General features: G+C 37.2%; 1 protein-coding gene across 1 annotated transcript in view; it reads right to left on the reverse strand.

Annotated features, from left to right (window-relative positions):
* The window catches only part of LOC127556397 (phospholipid-transporting ATPase ABCA3-like), a 234,964-nt gene that overhangs the window by 24,735 nt on the left and 191,757 nt on the right, over positions 1–18,472 (reverse strand). Inside the window, exons 19-23 of the mRNA XM_051989532.1 lie at positions 14,970–15,243; positions 11,958–12,162; positions 11,121–11,340; positions 4,786–4,944; positions 1,537–1,706 (exon numbers count right to left, since the gene is read on the reverse strand). Coding sequence (XP_051845492.1) covers positions 1,537–1,706; positions 4,786–4,944; positions 11,121–11,340; positions 11,958–12,162; positions 14,970–15,243 — 1,028 coding nt within the window. The remainder of the gene's footprint in view (positions 1–1,536; positions 1,707–4,785; positions 4,945–11,120; positions 11,341–11,957; positions 12,163–14,969; positions 15,244–18,472) is intronic.

Consider the following 18,472-nt stretch of genomic DNA (forward strand, 5'->3'; position numbering starts at 1 on the left):
TGTAAAATATCATGAAGATAGGTGAGCATGCAGTGAGCACTCCTAATTTATGGGTAATCCTGGAGGCTCACAAGGGATCTACTTCCAATTTTAAGAGGGAATTGGAGGACAAAAATGAAAGGAGATAGAGATGCCAACCTGTAGGGATCCACATGTCATCCATGGGGGATTATGTGCAGTGAGCTGCTGGTGACAGTGAAACAAAAGGAGAGAAAGATATCATGCAGACTCAGAAGTCATTGGTGAGTTAGGTGGAAAGAAAGGTTTGCTGGTACCGTGAATTCTATGCATTGTGAAGGTCTGAGGGAAAGGGTAAAATCTCTAGCTACCCCAAGTTCTTTCCTGATTGGAAGACAGGGCCTACTGAGAGGGAAGAAGTGATTCACTCCCTAACTAACTAACCAAGACTATATATGTCCTTGTAGGAGTTTTCTTGTCTATTATACATTAGAACATAAGCCATTCTCCATTTTTTTTTTTTTTAGTTGTCTGTCTTGTTAGCATGAGTGCAGAGGGTTTTAGGATATTTTCCAGGAGAGCAAAATGAGCCAGATAATCATTCTCTCAGGGTTTTCCTGGATGGGACCATGAACCAGAGCGATTTTTCCAAAGTGTTTCCTTGGTGGGTGAGTCAATGAGATACAGAGATTTTGGGATGACCCCTCCCAAGTGTCCAATTATGCCAGCAGCTGGGGTTCAGCTGATGCACAGATCACATAATGAAACAATAGGACATAATGGCAAATTGAGTGTACTGAGGAAGAAGGACGAGTCAAACATAACTTTTGAGGTACGGACTTGGGTAACTGTAAGAATGCGAGTCTCGTGAGCGTAAATTGGGGTAGGTTTAGGGGGAGAAGATGGCGTGCTCTGTTTTGGCCATTTTGAATTTGAGATACTGCCAGCTCATTTGGTGGAGATGTTTGGTGGGCAACTAGAACTATGAGACTGCAGAGAGGTCAAAGCTAGGGATACAGATGTGGGTGGGAATATCACTCACAAAGAGGTGATATTTGGAATCAGGAGAGGAGGTGAAAACCTGGAAAACAACAGTGTTTAGGGCAGAGTCTTGGATCATATTCTCACTTAGCAGGCAGGAGAAGACTAGGAATCAGCAAAGAAGTCCTTAGAGCTGGAGATAAAGGCAAAAATGAAACAGTTTTCAAGAACCTTACATTTTCTGTGGGGAATATTAATGCACACACTCAAAATATGAGATAATTTGAGCGGGGAGAGAGCTCTAATAATGGAGTTGTGGAGAGCATTAGGAAAGGAATCATGGAGGAAACAGCAGCTGAACTGAGTCTTGAAGGGGAGGTGTGTGTTTCAGGCAAGTGAGAGAAAACGTGTGCAAGAGTATAGAGACCAATTTATGGTGGGTATATACCTCAAATGGGGCTAACCCAAAATGGAGTGGTGCCAGAGTAGATTTCATTTCTTTAATGAAAGGAAATGTGAAATCAGGCCATTTAGCTGATCAAAAGCTAAGATAAGAACTTCATCTGGTTGATTTAAGTTTCATAATAAGCCACTCACCAATTTCTTTCTCTCAAAGATCTTATAGAGAAAGATTTTCAGTTTCCAGAAGAAGTTGGTCTCAATGAAGAAAAGGAGCAGAAAAAAAATAAAGCCAGATATAACCATGGAGGTCAAATATTTTCCAATCCCAAATTGCTTCCATGAGTAGATATTTTCAGGTGCAGTATCTGTGAGACATTGATACTTCATTGAAACCTTGGTTTTACCATTTTTTTTTTTTTACTTCATGTATTCAGGTAAAATTTCACCTTAGCATATATCATTAAAAAGAAAGACATTTTTAAAGTGTTATTTCCATATCTTGGCAGATGACTATTCTGTCAGTATTGATCTAGTTGAAACAAATTCCCTCTATAGAAAATATTTGGAAAATATTCAAGTTCAACAAAAGCCTTTCTCTGGTCTTTCCATATAACAATCATATTCTACACTCAAAGTACTTCCATATCCTTGAATGTGGGGATAATAAACTGCAGGGCTTTCAAACTTTGTTGTTGTTGTTGTGCTTTCATCAAGCAATTATCCTTTGTCTTCCTTCTCCAATTATACATACAAATTACTCCAGAAAAACGTCCCTGGCCCATTTAAATTTTTAAACCACATATAGCAAATAACTATGGTCTGAGGCAACTATATTAACTCTCACTTCTATGGATGATTTGGTTTTTTCTTGCATTCTGAATTCATTTTAAGTTAGGCCCTACAGATCATAACCAAGTTTTCTCCACCAATCCAAACATTCTTCTTATGCAATGTCACTCTAATTCAAGGACTTTCACTTAGTCTAAAGCCCATGAATGAATAATTAATAATTGATTATCCTCATCTAGTTAAAGTTATCAGGGCATAGCATTTTATTACTTACTTTAAATGGAATGGGGTGGAGTGACTCAAGGGATTTGAGCCAATCCTGACTTTTACATTCTGCTTTCTAAAGTTTTAATATCATATTTGCTGTACTTAGTAAATCAACCTGAATGTTATTAGTGACATAACTAGACTTCATTCTTCAATAATATATCCTATCTGAATGCTGAATGCCTCACACTAAGTCTCTATGGCAGTTCCTAATCAAACCTAGTCAATGACATTTTCCCATACTTCCAAATATATGATGCTATAACTTAATAAACAAATACCATTTTACAAAGTTAATACCTATCTTGTTGCTTGTAAACGCCTTCCCCAACCCAAAACAATAAAAAAAAAAAAGGTTAGGGAAAAGGACAAAGAGAACAAGTTTACTTTCTCAGAGGGAAGACCAAGTTCCTTGGGGGCTCTTCTTACAGGGATTAAGGGATAAAGAGTCAGCTGGAAGTTTACCTCTTCACTCTTTAGGTGAGAAACCAAACGGTTGATGTTTGTGTCGTAACCCTGGTCCATTGGATGAGGGTGGAGGGTTGGAATTCTTACCTAAAGGATCCCTCTACTCTGGATCCCCTCCCCCTTACACAGGCTAGATTTAATCACTGACCTCTTTAAAAAAGAAAAGACAATCACTTTTCCTATCTCAGAAGAAAAACTTAGTCCCTACAGATATCCAGAACATGTAAACCTTTCCCCACAAAGATTAGGGTCCTGAGTCCTGGAGTTGACTAGAACTTGCCCCTTATTCTCAGATTGAGAAACCAAGCCCATGTGGCTTAGTGCTTACAAAAAGGTTCTATGTTCTGGGGGTACTTAGGCAATTCATCATTTCCTTTTTCCGCTAAGACATCTTCACATCCTGCTTTGGACTGACACTTGAGTAGGTTTAATGCTGTAAAATTCTTCTATATTTCTGCAACAAGCTAGAACATAGAACAACTCAGATTTTCTCCAGAGATCTCTGAAATTTCTTCAGGGAGTCACTTGTCTATAGGTGATTCCTGAGGCAATTTGGGGTTAAGTGACTTGCCCAGGGTCATACAGCTAGGAAGTGTTAAGTGTCTGAGGTCAGATTTGAACTCAGGTCCTCCTGACTTCAGGGCTGGTGCTCTATCCACTGCAACATCAACCTGCCCATTTTATACAAATTTCAATAAGTATTGCCAAGTATCCTCAAACTCTTCACCTGTAATTCCATTTGATTGAGGATCTCATTTAGTCAAAAGCCTATGATTGATTGAAGCTTGTTCTTACCTGTTTAAAGTATGAGAGTGTAATATTTTTCACTAACTTTTGAGGCAAAAGTAATTTGATTAATCACTACATGTGCAAACAAGTGCAAATACCTGCTTTTCACTTTCTAATTTATAAAATAGGAGTCAGACATCAGCTAGATTTGTTGTCCAGCTCTGATAGGGTGGAAAAAATAATATTTAGCAACATACTAATTATAATAGAATTATGCCACAATGAAATCTGGATGTTTCATAGACTTTGTTGTAATGACTTATGTATTCACTTCTTACATTTCCCCAATCTCTCTAGAAGATCAAACTGAATATTTAATGACCTAAGCAGGCTGGTTCTTTCTCTTCCAAGACAGGCTAATCCATCTTTATATCTGCCTTGTAAATCCTTGTTGTATAGCAGACTCAATGTGATCATCCATATGGGGGGTACAGGGAAGAGACAGATTAAGTTTCCAGTCTGCTTTAGCCAACATTTCACATCATTTTACATCATTGCCCTCATGATCTTCTGCTTTACTGTTTGTAGGAGTCTTAAAGCTCTAAGTTGGAGCTGCACAGTTTCCATACTACATAATGGGACCTTAATACAATACTTAATACAAGAACTTGCAGATATTGCAAAGTAGGGATATTGCAAAGGACTAGGCTCAACTCACCATGTAGGTATTATTGCCCAGGTATCCCCAAGAGCAAGGGCCAAAAAATACTCCCATCCTTTTCTCTTCCATCTTCTAGGATGTTCAGAGCAGGATTAACTTTTTCAGGCTCTGAGGACACTGATGAGAACATTACTGCTCCAGAGTACTTCATGATACTCTAGGGATCAGTGGGATCCTTTTAGAAAGGATCCTTACTTCTTAAAAGTCTGAGTCCACAAGCCATCTGTCACTTAGTTGTTCCGCATTTTTACCTTGAATTTTCTCCAAGAACTTCCTATTTCTCCTCTGTTGTGGGGTATGGTTTAGGAAGTGACAATAACCTCTGCTGACACTCAAGCTCTTTTCCTTTGGGACACAAAAAAGTACCATTCATCCAACTACCCTTGTATCCTCTATTGCCAATGATGGAAAAACAGAGAAAGGATTGTTTCCAGGGACTGAAGGTAGGTGGGTGCTAGATAGATACTCACTCAATTTTCGGCACTTTCGCCCTGCAGTTTCCAAAAATTTACACAACATTTTGATTTGATAGTTATAATACAAATTGGAAAAAGACTTTGCTAGGTTATAATTTGGTAGTATCTGGAATATAATATCCATTTTTTTGTTCAAATTTAGAAGGCCAAGTTCTGTAATGAGAAAGAAAAAGATTAATCAATAATGTTTATTCCTCATTTAGTTCCCAAGCTAGCCTCCTGTTGTGTTCCCTTTTTCTGTCCATGATACTTTTATCTTCCCAGGGTCAAGAGGAAAATCTTTGAGTCATCTTTGATTCCCCATCTCCTTTCCCTCCATTTTCTTTTCCAGCTTTGTTTAAGTTCATTTAAATTTTTCATGTGCAGCTACTCTAATTTCCTTGCCTTCCTTTCTATCCTTTAGCACCTCTAATCAACCCCTCAAACTTCCCTCATTGCCTCATATCTGAAGCCTTTCTGAATGCATTCTGAAGGTCACACCACATTGTCAATTAATCTCTAGGATTAAAACATTACTTCCATCACACCATTCTCCTATCTCAAAACCGTTAATGATTGACCTTAACTTCTTAGCCTAACCTCCAAGGACCTCCAATCTTATCTCCCATTAATTCCCTTACAGAAGCCATTTTGTTACATCTATAGGAGAGTATAGGAGTGTGCAATTCACTTACAAACACTCAAATTTAATTATTCTCACTTCATTATCTGTTCCATTCTGTGCTACTACTCTCTCCATTTTTTAAAAATTTATTTTATTTAAAGAAACAATAAGAAAAAAGAAAAACAGAAAAAGGATATAATACAAAACAAAACAAAAGAGAACATTGTCATTTGCCCAGCAGAACATCAGGGAGGATTCAAAATATTTAACAAAAATACCAGTTCAAGAAAGTATATAAGAAATTATTTATGAGTGTCCACTTTTTCTTTACTTTCTTATAAATTGTTCTTTTGTTTTCTGCTGCACGTCTTTTTTACTTTATTCTTTTTTTCCCCCCTTTTATTCCCCCACCCTCAAGTTGGCTATGGTTAAGAAAATATATATTTATATATACATATGTAAATATATACATACACATACAAATCCTGCCCCCCCATAGACACACACATATCTTTCCTATCCCTTCTGACCTTCTACTTTAATTCTGCTCCCTAACTTGCCTTGCTTTTATTTAACCTCCCCCCACTCATGGATCCTCCCTTGTCTTCTTTCTTTACCTTTGCTTCCCATCCATCCCTCCTCCTCATTTTTTAAATAGATTTTGGAGGGTGCTTTCATGGCATATATGTAGTGTTGCCTATTTAACCATTCCTGATTTGAGTAAGTTTTTAGAATGACAAGCCCTCCTCTCTCCACTCTGATGCCTCTGTATTTATTCTTCCTCTATACCTCATTTGTATGACAAAGTTACTATTTTTAATTTAACTCTTCCCCAATCTTCCTTTTGAGCTGTCATATTATTGATGTCAATTTTTAACATGTTATAAATATTCCATATAAAAAATAAACAATTATCTATGCTGAGTTCCTTGAAATTGATCTTTGATATTGGCTCTTATATGTTAAATTTTTTATTAAATTCAGGTTTGGTTAAGAGAAAGTCCTGAAAATCTGCAAGTTCATGGAATGTTCATTTTTTTCTTGCTAAATATTATAGATAATTTTGCTAGATATGATCTTTTTGGCTGCAGGCCTAGTTATTTTGATTGTCAGTAGATATAATCCAGGACCTATGGGCTTTCATTGTAGTTGCCGATAAGTCTTTGTACAATTCTAATGTAGCTCCAGCATATTTAAATTAATTTTTCCTTGTTTCTTGCAAAATGTTTTCTTTGATCATAGGTTTTTGAAATTTGGCAATAATGACTTTATGTGTTTTCCTGTCTCTTTGAGTGGTGATAGGTGGATTTTTCTATTTCTACTTTTTCCTCATATTCTATCACTCTAGGACAATTTTCTTGCATTATTGTGCCAGGGTCCTTTTTTCTAAAAACAATTTTCAGACAGTCCAATTATTCTTATATTTTCTTTTCTTTTAAATAATTAAGAGGCAAATTTTAGAGCATAAGAACACCCCAGAAAATGGAGCACAACATTTTCCAGTTGAAGATGGCTTGGAAGCTCAGCAGAAAAGGTTTGTGACACCAGGATAGAAATACAGCATTCAGTCCTGGTGCATCCCTGCCCTAACCCAGGCTCACCTCTGAAATCAGCAGCAGTGCTGGTCGCTTCCAGACCTCTCAGTCCAGAGACACCAAGGAGAAGCTGGTAGGTCAGCAGAAAAAGGCTGTGGAACCGGGGTGGGAATCCAGCTTGTAATCTCAGCATAGGCTCGACCCTGGTCCTAGTTCTGGCCTGGACCTCAGCATCAGTGAGGCAGGACCTCTGAATCAGTAGCAGTGTTGGAGGCTTCTGGACTTCTCAGCCCAGAGACATCAGAGAAGACTCAGAAAGTCAATGGAGAGAGTCTGTGGCAATGGGATGGGAATCTGGCACACAGTCCCAGTGCAGCCCTAATCAGAAGAGCCTCAGTCCCCTACCAGCACACTAAATCTTACAGCTACTGTGGGGCCTGGACAGTCCTAACAGCTCCAGGGCAGAAAAGAGGGCTTGTGGTCAGATTTCTAGAAGATTTCTGAAAACAGCTGTACAAAAACCCCTGAAGTTTGGGACAACTTTCCACCCTGGAAACAGAGTCCTACTTTAACAAAGAATTAAAAGCCAAGTTATAGTCTAGAAAGTGAGCAGAAAACAAAAAAAGTTTCCGACCATTGAAAGTTATGGTGACAAGGAGGATCAAAACACACACTTAGAAGATGATAACAAAGTTGAAACTCCTGCAATCAAAGTCTATTGGGTTCAGGTCATATAAAAGCTCAAAAGGGACTTTGAAAATCAAATAAGAGAGTAGAGAAAAAATAGGGAAAAAATTGAGAGAGATGCAAAAGGAAACATGAAAAGAAAACGAGGAAAAGAATGCCTTAAAAAGCAAAATTGGTCAATCGGGAAAGGAAGTACAAAAGCTCACTGAGGAAAATAATTCTTTAAAAAACAGAATTGAGCAAATGAAAGCTAATGACTTCATGAGAAATCAAGATATAATAAAGCAAAACCAAAAAAAAAGAAAAAAAAGTGAAATATCTCATTGGACAAACAACTAACCTGAAAAACAGATCCAGGAAAGATAATTTAAAAATTATTGATTTACCTGAAAGTCATGATCAAAAGAGCCTGTTCATCCCTTTTCAAGAAATTATCAAGGACAACTATCCTGATATTCTAGAACCAGAGGGTAAAATGTAAATTAAAAGAATCCACCTATCACCTCCTAAAAGACATCTCAAAATAAAAACTCCCAGGAATATTATAGCCAAATTTCAGAGTTCCCAGGTTAAGGAGAAAATATTGCAAGCATGCAGAAAGAAACAATACAAGTACATAGTCAGGATTACACAAGATTTTGCAGCTTCTACATTAAAAGACCGGAGGGCTTAGAATATGATATTCTGGAGATCAATGAAGCTAGGATTGTAACCAAGAATCACCTGCCCAGCAAAACTGAGTTATAATCCTTCAGAGGAAAAGGTTGTCATTCAATGAAACAGAGGATTTTCAAGCTTTCATGATGAAAAGACCAGAGATGAATGGAAAATGTGATTTTAAAATACAAGACTCTGGAGAAGCGTAAGGAGTTAATCATGAAAAGTGATATCATAAGGTTTATCTGTTTACATTCCTGCATGGGAGAATGACACTTGTAGTTCATTAGAATGTTCTCATTATTATGGCAGTTAGAAGGAATATAGATAGATAGAGGGCTTACTCTCATTCCTTAAATAGGAAATAACATACATAGAAATCTATCTTACCCTGTAGGAAAATAGGAGGAGAATGGGATATAGGAAGGAGGATGGGTGATAAAAAAAAAGGGCATATTGGGGGGGGGAGTGGTTAGTAGCAAAACAGCTACTTGAAAGGGAACAGGGTAAAAGGAGAAATAGAATAAATAAATACAATTACCAACAGTAAATGTAAAAAAAAATTCAAAGCAATGCATGGAATATTATTGTTCTCTGGGAAATGGTGAGCAGCAGGCTCTCAGGATAAAAAACAAATCTGGAAAGTCCTCCATGAACAAAATGAAATATACTGTATAAAAAGTAATAGCAATATACTGGGATGACCAGTTGTAAATGGCTTTGTTATTCTCAGTAGTACAATCATCCACAACTGCTCTGAAGAGATTGTGTTAAAAAATCCTGTCCATAGCCAGAGAAGGAATTGATTGAGTCTGAATGCAGATCAAGGCATTCTCTATTTCTTTATCTCTCTTTTTATTTTTAAATTAATTTTTTGAGGGTTTTTATTTTCATTTGAGTGGGAGATATGTGCTTTCTTTTACAACTTGACTTTTATGGAAATATTTTGCATAAATTCACATGTACTTTCTTAATTGTGGGTGGGGATAAGGGAGAGAACCTAGAACTAAAAAAAATCTTAAAAACAAATGTAAAAAAAATAGTTTTGAATTTAACTGGATGAAAAAATAATTAAATAAATAAATTTTAAAAATTATTCAGGGATCATTCTGTGGTCATATTCTCAGTTTCTTGTCCAATAAATATTCCAAATCCAGAACTTGCAACTCTCTAGGTTCTCTACTGACCACACTGTCTCTCTTTGATACAAATCCTGAGATTATCATACTGACAAAGATGCTGACAACATGGTGAAGACATTTTCACACACCCACTAAATCTCTTTCTTCTACATTGATTTAAATTTCATGGTAACAATACACTGACAAGTAGATCATCGAAGACACAAATGATGACATTCCTCCAACATTCTCTGCATCAAATAGTCATCAAATCATCACACCAACAACTTGTTCATGCTAATCAAAATTCAACACCCAGGTCTGTTTCGAATCATCCTTATGTATGGTAGTAGCCAACGCCTAGGAACACGGCCTATGACTCCACCAAGAATGTAAACGACTTTGAGTAAATGTAAGCAACAAAGGAAGTTCCAACTATTCCATGGGAGAACTGTTCATGGCTCTGGGCTACCCCTGACATTATGCCTTCTTTGTTCTATTTCTTTATAACATCTGGCCTGGGGTTGGCACGGGGATTTATCTTGTTTTCTTGCTGCACTCTAGCATCTTGTGAGTAAGCTCCGCTAATAAACCTTGATAAGCCTAACTATTAATAGCCAAGTTGGAATGGATCTCTTTTTCTTTAGTAACTCTATATTCTCTTGGAGGATATGCTCTTCTACAACTGGCATAATTAGGGCAGAACAGATCTTCCCCATTACTCCCTATTCCTCGATAAAGGAAGTACTTTGATGCTACCAGGAAATATTTTCTGCCTTCTTACTGCCTATCAGAATTCTATTTATTCTTTGGGTACCAGAACACATCTCCCCATACCCCAGGCAGCCCATGCTGATTCAAGTTCTTTTGCTTTCCTCTGAACTCTGACAGTTATTATTGTTTGTACTAATATTCATAAATAATTTTTTCCTGTGTATATGTCTCAATAATACTCAATGATTGCCTTGTATGGACATCAGCATCATAATACAATGATGGTTAGCATTTTTTTTGGCATGTAGTACATGCTAAGTTTTGTGCTAAGTTTTTTACAAATGCTATTATGATACCCATTTTATAGCTGAGAAAACTAAGGCAGAGAGAGCCAAGATGAGCTGCCCAAGGTCCCACAGCAGTTCTTTCTGACTCCATGTTTGTGCTACTCTGTGAATCCCTCATTTTCTACATGTGTTCAGCATGTAGAAAACTCTTATCAAATGCTTTGTGGCTGGCTGATGAGCATGGACCCTCAAGGGAAGGTCAGTGCTAGAGAGGCAGCCTGGGGAGTGACCATCGAGAGGCAAGAGTGGACCCTCGGAGGCTGGAGCAGATCACGAGACGGGGAGAGGGAAGGAAGCGGGTTCCACGGGCAGGAGGGTGAGTGGGGCCCTCTCCTCTACCTTGAGGCCTCGAAGATGGTGATGAAATTCCACAAGGAGCCCCGGTAGTGACCCTCTCTCTTCGGCTTGCCCACTCTATCATTTTATCCCGCACCTAACTTGTAAGTGACTGTTTGCATGCTGTCTCTCCCATTAGATTGCAAATTCTTTGAGGACAGAGACCATCTTTTGCTTTTCTTATATCTCCAGTTCTTATTACAGTGTCTGACACATAGTAGGCACTTAATATTGACTGACTGATAGATGATTTGGGCATTTAAATAGGCAAATGACCTTTTATATTTAGTGTCAAAGAGAAAGAAATCACCTAGTGAATATCCTTTACCTTTAGCCTCTGTGATAGAGATAACGATGAATGGAATAACGCCTGAAACAATGTTCAGAAGTATGAGCTTGGCACACCCAGAAGTAGGACCAGAAAAGAGGAAGCTCATCAGGTACATGCTAGGGATGGCACACCAACCATGCAGCATTAATATCAAAAGGGTAGCTTCAGTCTGACCGGAATCAATGTAAGCTTTTTCATCCATAATTTTTAGGATCGCCTTAGGCATGGACACAGTTTCACAAGGAAGAAAAGAAAGAAAAAATTAATAAAAGTATTATGAAATCAATTCTGATTATCAGAGAGGAATGCACTAGTTTCTACTCTAAAAACAAGTTTTGCAACTCTCTTTCAATTAATTCAATTGAGCCCTTTGTAAAAAGTTTGGTACTTCATAATGAAGATAAGAGATATCCTCATTTCCTCAGCAGCAAAGGAGTCCTTAATGGATAGCATTCTCTTACTGTATTTGTTTATTTTTCTAGTTGGAATAGTTTTCCCTTCTAATTGGTAAGATAGGCGAGTGCAGAAGGAATGCCTTAATCAATGTGGATATCCCCAATGACATTGTCTCCAAATATTTAGGGTAAGATTTTAGGGAACAACTATATAGGGAACTCAGTCTAAAGAAGGCCATCAATGTTTCTATAGATTTGGGAAAATTAACATTCTTAGACTAAGGGCTATGGATCTAGAAACTTTTAAATTGTGTTTCCCAGTTGGCAGGAGTCAAAGTAGTCAACTTGACTTTTGGGCTAGATTCAGGTGTTGGGTAATGGGAAGTTTTTATAATGTGCAATAGAATGAACTTTAATATATACACTATCCAATACTTACCAATAATAGCAAAGCATTAAAGAAGATGGTGATTAAATCCCACAACAGGAAAGAGAGCCAGTAATGAACTATAGAGATTCCACTGATAAACTGGATATGTTTTGACCTTATGGTTCTCTCACTGATTGCCAAAATAGCAAATGAACTGATTATGAATGACTCTCCAAAAATCAAGGCAATAGAAAGAAAATGTCCCTTAGGACCCCTATGAGAGACAGGATATGAGAGAAAAAGTTCAGGGTACTGGGATTTTGAATGTGTGGGAGCCTCCTATATGCCTTCTGTGATTAGTAGGTAAGTCTTAGAGAATTGTCAAAAGTTCAAGACAGTTTAAGTAATTTGTCCATGGTCCTGAATCCCATCCCATCCCATCTTCTCTAGCAGACTACCCCTTTGATCATCTTCCCTCTCACTTATTTTCAAACTCTCCCCATCCAATGGTTGCTACAAACATGAACATCCCCCATCTTCAAAAAACCCTTACTTTATTCATCCATCTTCACTAGATTTCATCTCATATGTCTTGTTTTTAAACTCCTTGAAAAGGCAGTCAACAATTGATACCTCCACTTTTTCTTTCATTCTCTTCTTAATTCTCTAGTCTGGTTTCTGACATCATCATTTAACTGTTATTCAAAGTTACCCAACTTTGAAAGAGAAACTATCTTTTGGAAAGCCTTTTCCTTGATCCTAATTCTTCTTGACCTTTCTGAAGCCTTTGGTAAAGAAAGGGTGAAAGGAATAAGCACTTATCAAGCACTTACTATGTCACAAGCACACTGCTAAATGGTGTACAAACATCACCTCATTTGATCCTCACAATTCTTCAAGAGAGGTGTTACTATTGAGGAAACTGAGGCAAACAAGTTAAATAACTTGCCCAGGGTCCAACAACTTGTAATTAACTGAGGGCAGACTTGATCCAGGTCAATCATTCTCTTCAGATTTTCATGGAACTGCTTCTCTTCTTGTCCTCCCAACTATCTGCCTGGTCTTTCTCAGTCTCCTTGGCTGAATCTTTATCCAGGTCACTCTCACTGACTTTGAGTGACTCCCAGGGCTCTGTCCTGCATCTTCTTTTCTTCTCCTTTTATGTGATTTTTTTCTATATGTTTGATGATCTCATTAGCTCCCATGGATTCAATTATTATATCCTTTTGCTGATGACTCTCAGATCTACTTATCCAACCATAACCCCTTTCCTAAACTCCAGATTTGCATCTCCAGTTGCAAATTTGCCATCTCAAACTGGCCCAAAACTAGATGGTGCAATGGATAATATGATGGACCTGGAATCAGGAAGATCTGAATCTAAATTCAGTTTCAGATCCTAGCTGGGCAATTCATTTAGCTTTTGTCTGCTTCAATTTTCTCTCCTGTAAAATAGGGATAAAAATAGTACCTAACTCAACAGTTGTTTGGGATAGATAAAATGAGAAATATTTGTAAAGTATTTCACAAATCTATAGCATTATAATAAATGCTAATTTTAAATCATAATATTTATGTTATTCTCCTGCCCAAGTCCTTCCTAATTTTCCTGTTATTGTTGAGGGTACCACCATCTTCCTTTTTATCCAGGTTTATAACTTATTTGTCATCTTCCACTCCTCACTATCTCTTATTCCCATTATCCAATCTGTTTCCAAGTTCTGTAAATTCTACTTTTGTAACATCACTCTTTTATGTTTCCTTACCCCACTTCATCTCCTTAGATACCACAGTCACATTGGTGAAGGCCTTCAACACCTCACACCTGGACTACTGCAATAGCTGTCTGGTTGATCTGCCTGTCACAAATCTTTTCCCATTTCAGTCCATCCTTCACTCCAGCTGTGAATACTATTGATTTAGTTTTTATTTTATGGAATAAAACAAGTATTTCCATAACATAGCATAATAAAATAAGATGCTTATGCATGAAACTAATCTATTATGAACAACTTGCTATTCCTTTTAAATATGTAATATTACAATAATATAATATAATATATAATAAAATAAATATGTAATATATATATAATGTATATCATATAATAAATACCTATAATATATATTTGTAAACATAAACAAATAGATATAAATAAATAATTATAAATATACACATATAATAAAATTATTTTATGAATTTCTTTTTTCTTTTTTCCTCTCTCCTCCCTTTCCCCCTAGACATAGGTATATGTATATATTATACATGTATATGTAAAATCATTCTATAAATATTTCTAATTTTCTGGATGCAGGTAGTATCTTCAAATATCTTTTGTAGTTAATTTGGTTATTTATAACAATCAAAATTACTTATTTACTCAAAGTTGTTCTTAAAACAATATTGCTGATACTGCATATTCATTTTCCTCAAGTGCAAGTCTGACCATGTCAACTTCCTACTCAATAAACTATCTGTGTATCACCTCCAGGATCAAATATGAAATCCTCCATTTGGCATTCAGAGTTCTTCATTACCTCCTCCCCAATCTTTTCAATTTAAAATTTTTTTAAATAAGTGACTCCTCTCTATGTACTCTGTGAAGCAGTAACCCTGGTGATGGTGTTTCCCCTCATGCTCCATCCCTTTCCTCATCTCTGCTTCCTGGCTTCCCTGACTTCCTTCATATTCCAACTAAAATCTCACCTTCTATTGAAATATTAATTGCAGTGCCTTCCCTCTCTACTGGTTATCTCAAATTTATTCAGGCTAGAGCTTCTCTGTCCATACTTTTTTGCATGTTGTCTTTCCCACTAGACTTTAAGCTCTTTGAGGTCAGGCACCCTCTTTTGCCTTTCTTTGTATGGCTAGCGCTTAGCATAATTCCTGGCACACGATAAGCTCTTAATAAAGCAAGTATTAAAGGTAAAATTTGAACCCTGTTTTGTTAACTCCAATTCTATCACTTTATCCACTAAGTTAGATTGCCTTCAAGAGTATAGCATCTAAACTGAATAAACAGGTAGAGAAGAAATACTACAGAGATATAGTCTTAACTTCATAAAAAGGGAAGTTACACATACTGATATAATTTGTCAAAAGCAGAGTCTGAAGTATGTAGAGGTTCAGGGTCATTGGTGACTGTAATGGAAGCTCTGGAGCCAAAAAACAACTTGTAGACAATATTATCCGCCACTGACAAGGCCATGGGAGCAGAATGGTAAGCCTGATTATTGAACAGAGCAGTGATGACTGTTCGTTCTCCCTCATCATGAAAGGACATTGCCACAAGATAGTTTTCATCGAAGGTATCAGATTCCTCTGTTGCCATTAGTATCAGGAAATCTTCTATAGGATCTGGGATTGGAAACAATATTAGAATGTCAGTCAGCTGGCATTGATTAACATCTTTTGTGTTCTTAGCACTAAACCAGACCTCATGCTGTGAGGACAATATAAACAAAATGGAACACACAAGTCAGAGAATCTTATACTATCAGATGTATTTTAGTCTAAAACTGTCATTATGAGATTGAGTTTTAGAAAGAGGATATTAATTTTTCAAGATCATACAACTGCTATCTGTTTAGTCTGAAGATAACATCTGGGGTCATAAGTCACAGAACATTAAGAGGAGTGTAATTAGGAATAATGACACTAAGGGGATAGAGGGATGGAGGAGACCTTGGGCCAAAACGATATACTTCAGACATAAGATGTCTACTTCAAGAAAAGTAGAGATGTTGCTCCATGTCAAGAAACATTGAGACCCCAGACTTCATCTCTGTGAGTGGGAGAAATGTCCCAAAGGCATCCTCCACGAAAGAAATGGCACAGAGGACCAGGATTCCCCTGGCTAGGTACAGTCACACGTGGAAAGGGAGAAATTCATCTCTGAGGAGTTTGACCTACACATCTAGGGCAGCGCCTGACTGACTCTCTAATCCCCAAACCTAGAAAGCACATGAGAGATGGAGATGGCATTAGAGACGGGTAGTGGCGGCCACAGTGGCACAGGGAAAAAAGGGCAATAACACAACTACTGAACCATGAGGATGCTGGCCTTGGAGCTAGGCAAGGCAATGGGAAAGGCAATGGGAAAACCACAAGATATAAGAATATAAAGAGGAAGACCTCTAACAGGAGAAAGGATGGCTCCCAATTAGTAGTATCCTGAGGCAGGGCTCCAGCCACTCTGCTCTACTTATGATTATGAATGCTAGACTTGGAAGAAACAATCCAGCCATAGAAATGGCCTAGCCTAATCCTGTCACAAAATCAGATGAGGAAACTGAATTCTAGTCAGGAAAAGTCTTTGTCCAAGGTCACATAGCAAGTTAGAAGTAGAGTCAAAATAATATTTTCTTGACTTCCAGCCCACTGTTCCATCCTGATCTGGTAATTAAAAATCACAAACCATATATAAAAAGTATGTGAATTAGCATACAGGTGTGATGACCGTGCTAGCACCCTGAATACCTCAGAATCAGCTAGAGTCAGGATAAGCAAAAGTCCTTGATCTTTATTCTTGGTCTTTAGGGGTAGAAGTGAAGGGGATCTTCTGCAATCTCCTTCTCCCTCGTCTACCGCCAAAAATGACCCTGGCTAGTCTTACTCCACCCCCTAGTCCCTTCTACAATTCTGTGTATACACCAATTATTGAGCCAGCACAGGATAGTGGGAAGGGCCATTCCCCAAACACATGTCCATAGAGTATTGTCCAATCAGTAGTTAGCCTCAAGTGCTCGGCTATCCTGACCTTAGTGCATCCACTCAAGAGTTTCAGCCCTCTACATACAGGAATACACAGATGGATCAGTAACCTACAGTATTTCTTAGTAAGCAACAGCACAACAATCTACAGATATTTTAAAGAATTTTGGATAACACAGTATCCTTGCTGTCACTCAAATTTGCAAAATATAGATGTCTGTGTTTAGGTCTAATCATTTCTTTTTGCTTGTATGGTCTTTCTATTTCTTATATTCTACTTATTTTTTTGTTAAAGAAAAAAATAAATATTTTAACAATAACAGCTTATTCCCTCATGTACCTTTTTTGATATCTTCTCTCAACTTCTTTTCTATTTGTGTACTTGTAAAATTTTGCTCTGTGTGTGTATGTGCATATGTGTGTTTTGAATACCACGTTTCTATATCTTGCCCAGACTACAAGGGTGTGATCCCAGTATTGAGTGAGTAGTAGAGGAATTCTGATTTATTTGGTTTCCAACCTGGGCCAGTTCATTTTTCTTTAAGTAACCTGATCCTCTTTATCCCATCCTACTTGGTCTCCTAGATCCTGTGAGGCCTTACCATATTCATGATGAATTAAGTTTGAATATCCAATAAGCATAACCCCCTAAGCTAAAGAGATCCACTATCCTCACCTTCTCTGGAAGTTGGGATTATAGGCATGTGCTAACATGCCTGGGTTGTTTTTTCCAAAGATTTTCTAAAAACTGATAATCACTAAGCACTGTGGAGTCTTATATTCTCTATACCTCCCAGTTAACTATACAATTATAATAATCTGGTCTACAGTCCACTTCAGAAAGCCTATCTGGAAGCAGAGCCAAGATGGAGGAGTAGAGAGAGCATTTCAGCCAAATTCTCCCAACATTCCTCTCCAAAAATCTTTAAAATAATGTGTCAATTGAATTTTTGAGGAACATAGCCAAAAAAAGTTGGGGTGAGACATTTTTCTAGCCCCAAAGGAGGGAGAGATCTTTGACATGTGGTGGGAGATGGCCTGGAACATATGTAATAACAATATTACTTGGGGACTTGGAAGCTACACAATGACTAGAAGAATATAAGAATTCCTAAAAGACATAGAAAAAGAGCAAAAAGTTATTTTTGAAATCAAATAAGAGCAGTAATGGAAAACTGGGAAAAGGAATGAAAGTGTTACATGAAAATAATGAAAAGAGAATGAAGAGTTTGGTAAAAGAGGAATACTGAAGAAAATAACTTCTTAAAAGGCAAACTCAGTCAAATGGAAAAAAGAGAGGCACAAAATCTTATTGAGGAAAATAATTCCTTAATTAAAATTGAGGGGCAGCTAGGTGGTGCAGTGGATAGAGCACCAGCCCTGAAGTCAGGAGGACCTGAGTTCAAATGTGACCTCAGACACTTAACACTTCCTAGCTGTGTCACCCTGGGCAGGTCACTTGACTCCAATTGCCTCAGCAAAAACAAAACAAAACAAAACCAAAACCAAAAAACCAACCAACCAAACAAAATCAATTAAAATTGATCCACTTCCTATTAAAAACACTCAAAAGCATAAAAATAAATGGAACTTTCCTTAAAATAATTAATTGAATCCATTAGCAAATATTATCTGTAATGGGGATAAACTAGAAGTCTTCTCAACAAGATCAGGGTAAAGCAAAGATGTCTATTGTCACCATTATTATTTAATATTATACTAGGAAAGCCAGCTGTAGCAATAAGACAATAAAAAAAAACTGAAGAAATTATTAACAAACACTTTTTGCAGATGATATGATGGTGTTTTATATAATCCTAGAAACTGAACTAAAAAATTAATTGAGCAACTTTAGCAAAGTTGGATACAAAAT

Source organism: Antechinus flavipes, chromosome 1 (assembly GCF_016432865.1).
Source record: "Antechinus flavipes isolate AdamAnt ecotype Samford, QLD, Australia chromosome 1, AdamAnt_v2, whole genome shotgun sequence".
In the NCBI taxonomy this organism is placed as follows: Eukaryota; Metazoa; Chordata; class Mammalia; order Dasyuromorphia; family Dasyuridae; genus Antechinus; species Antechinus flavipes.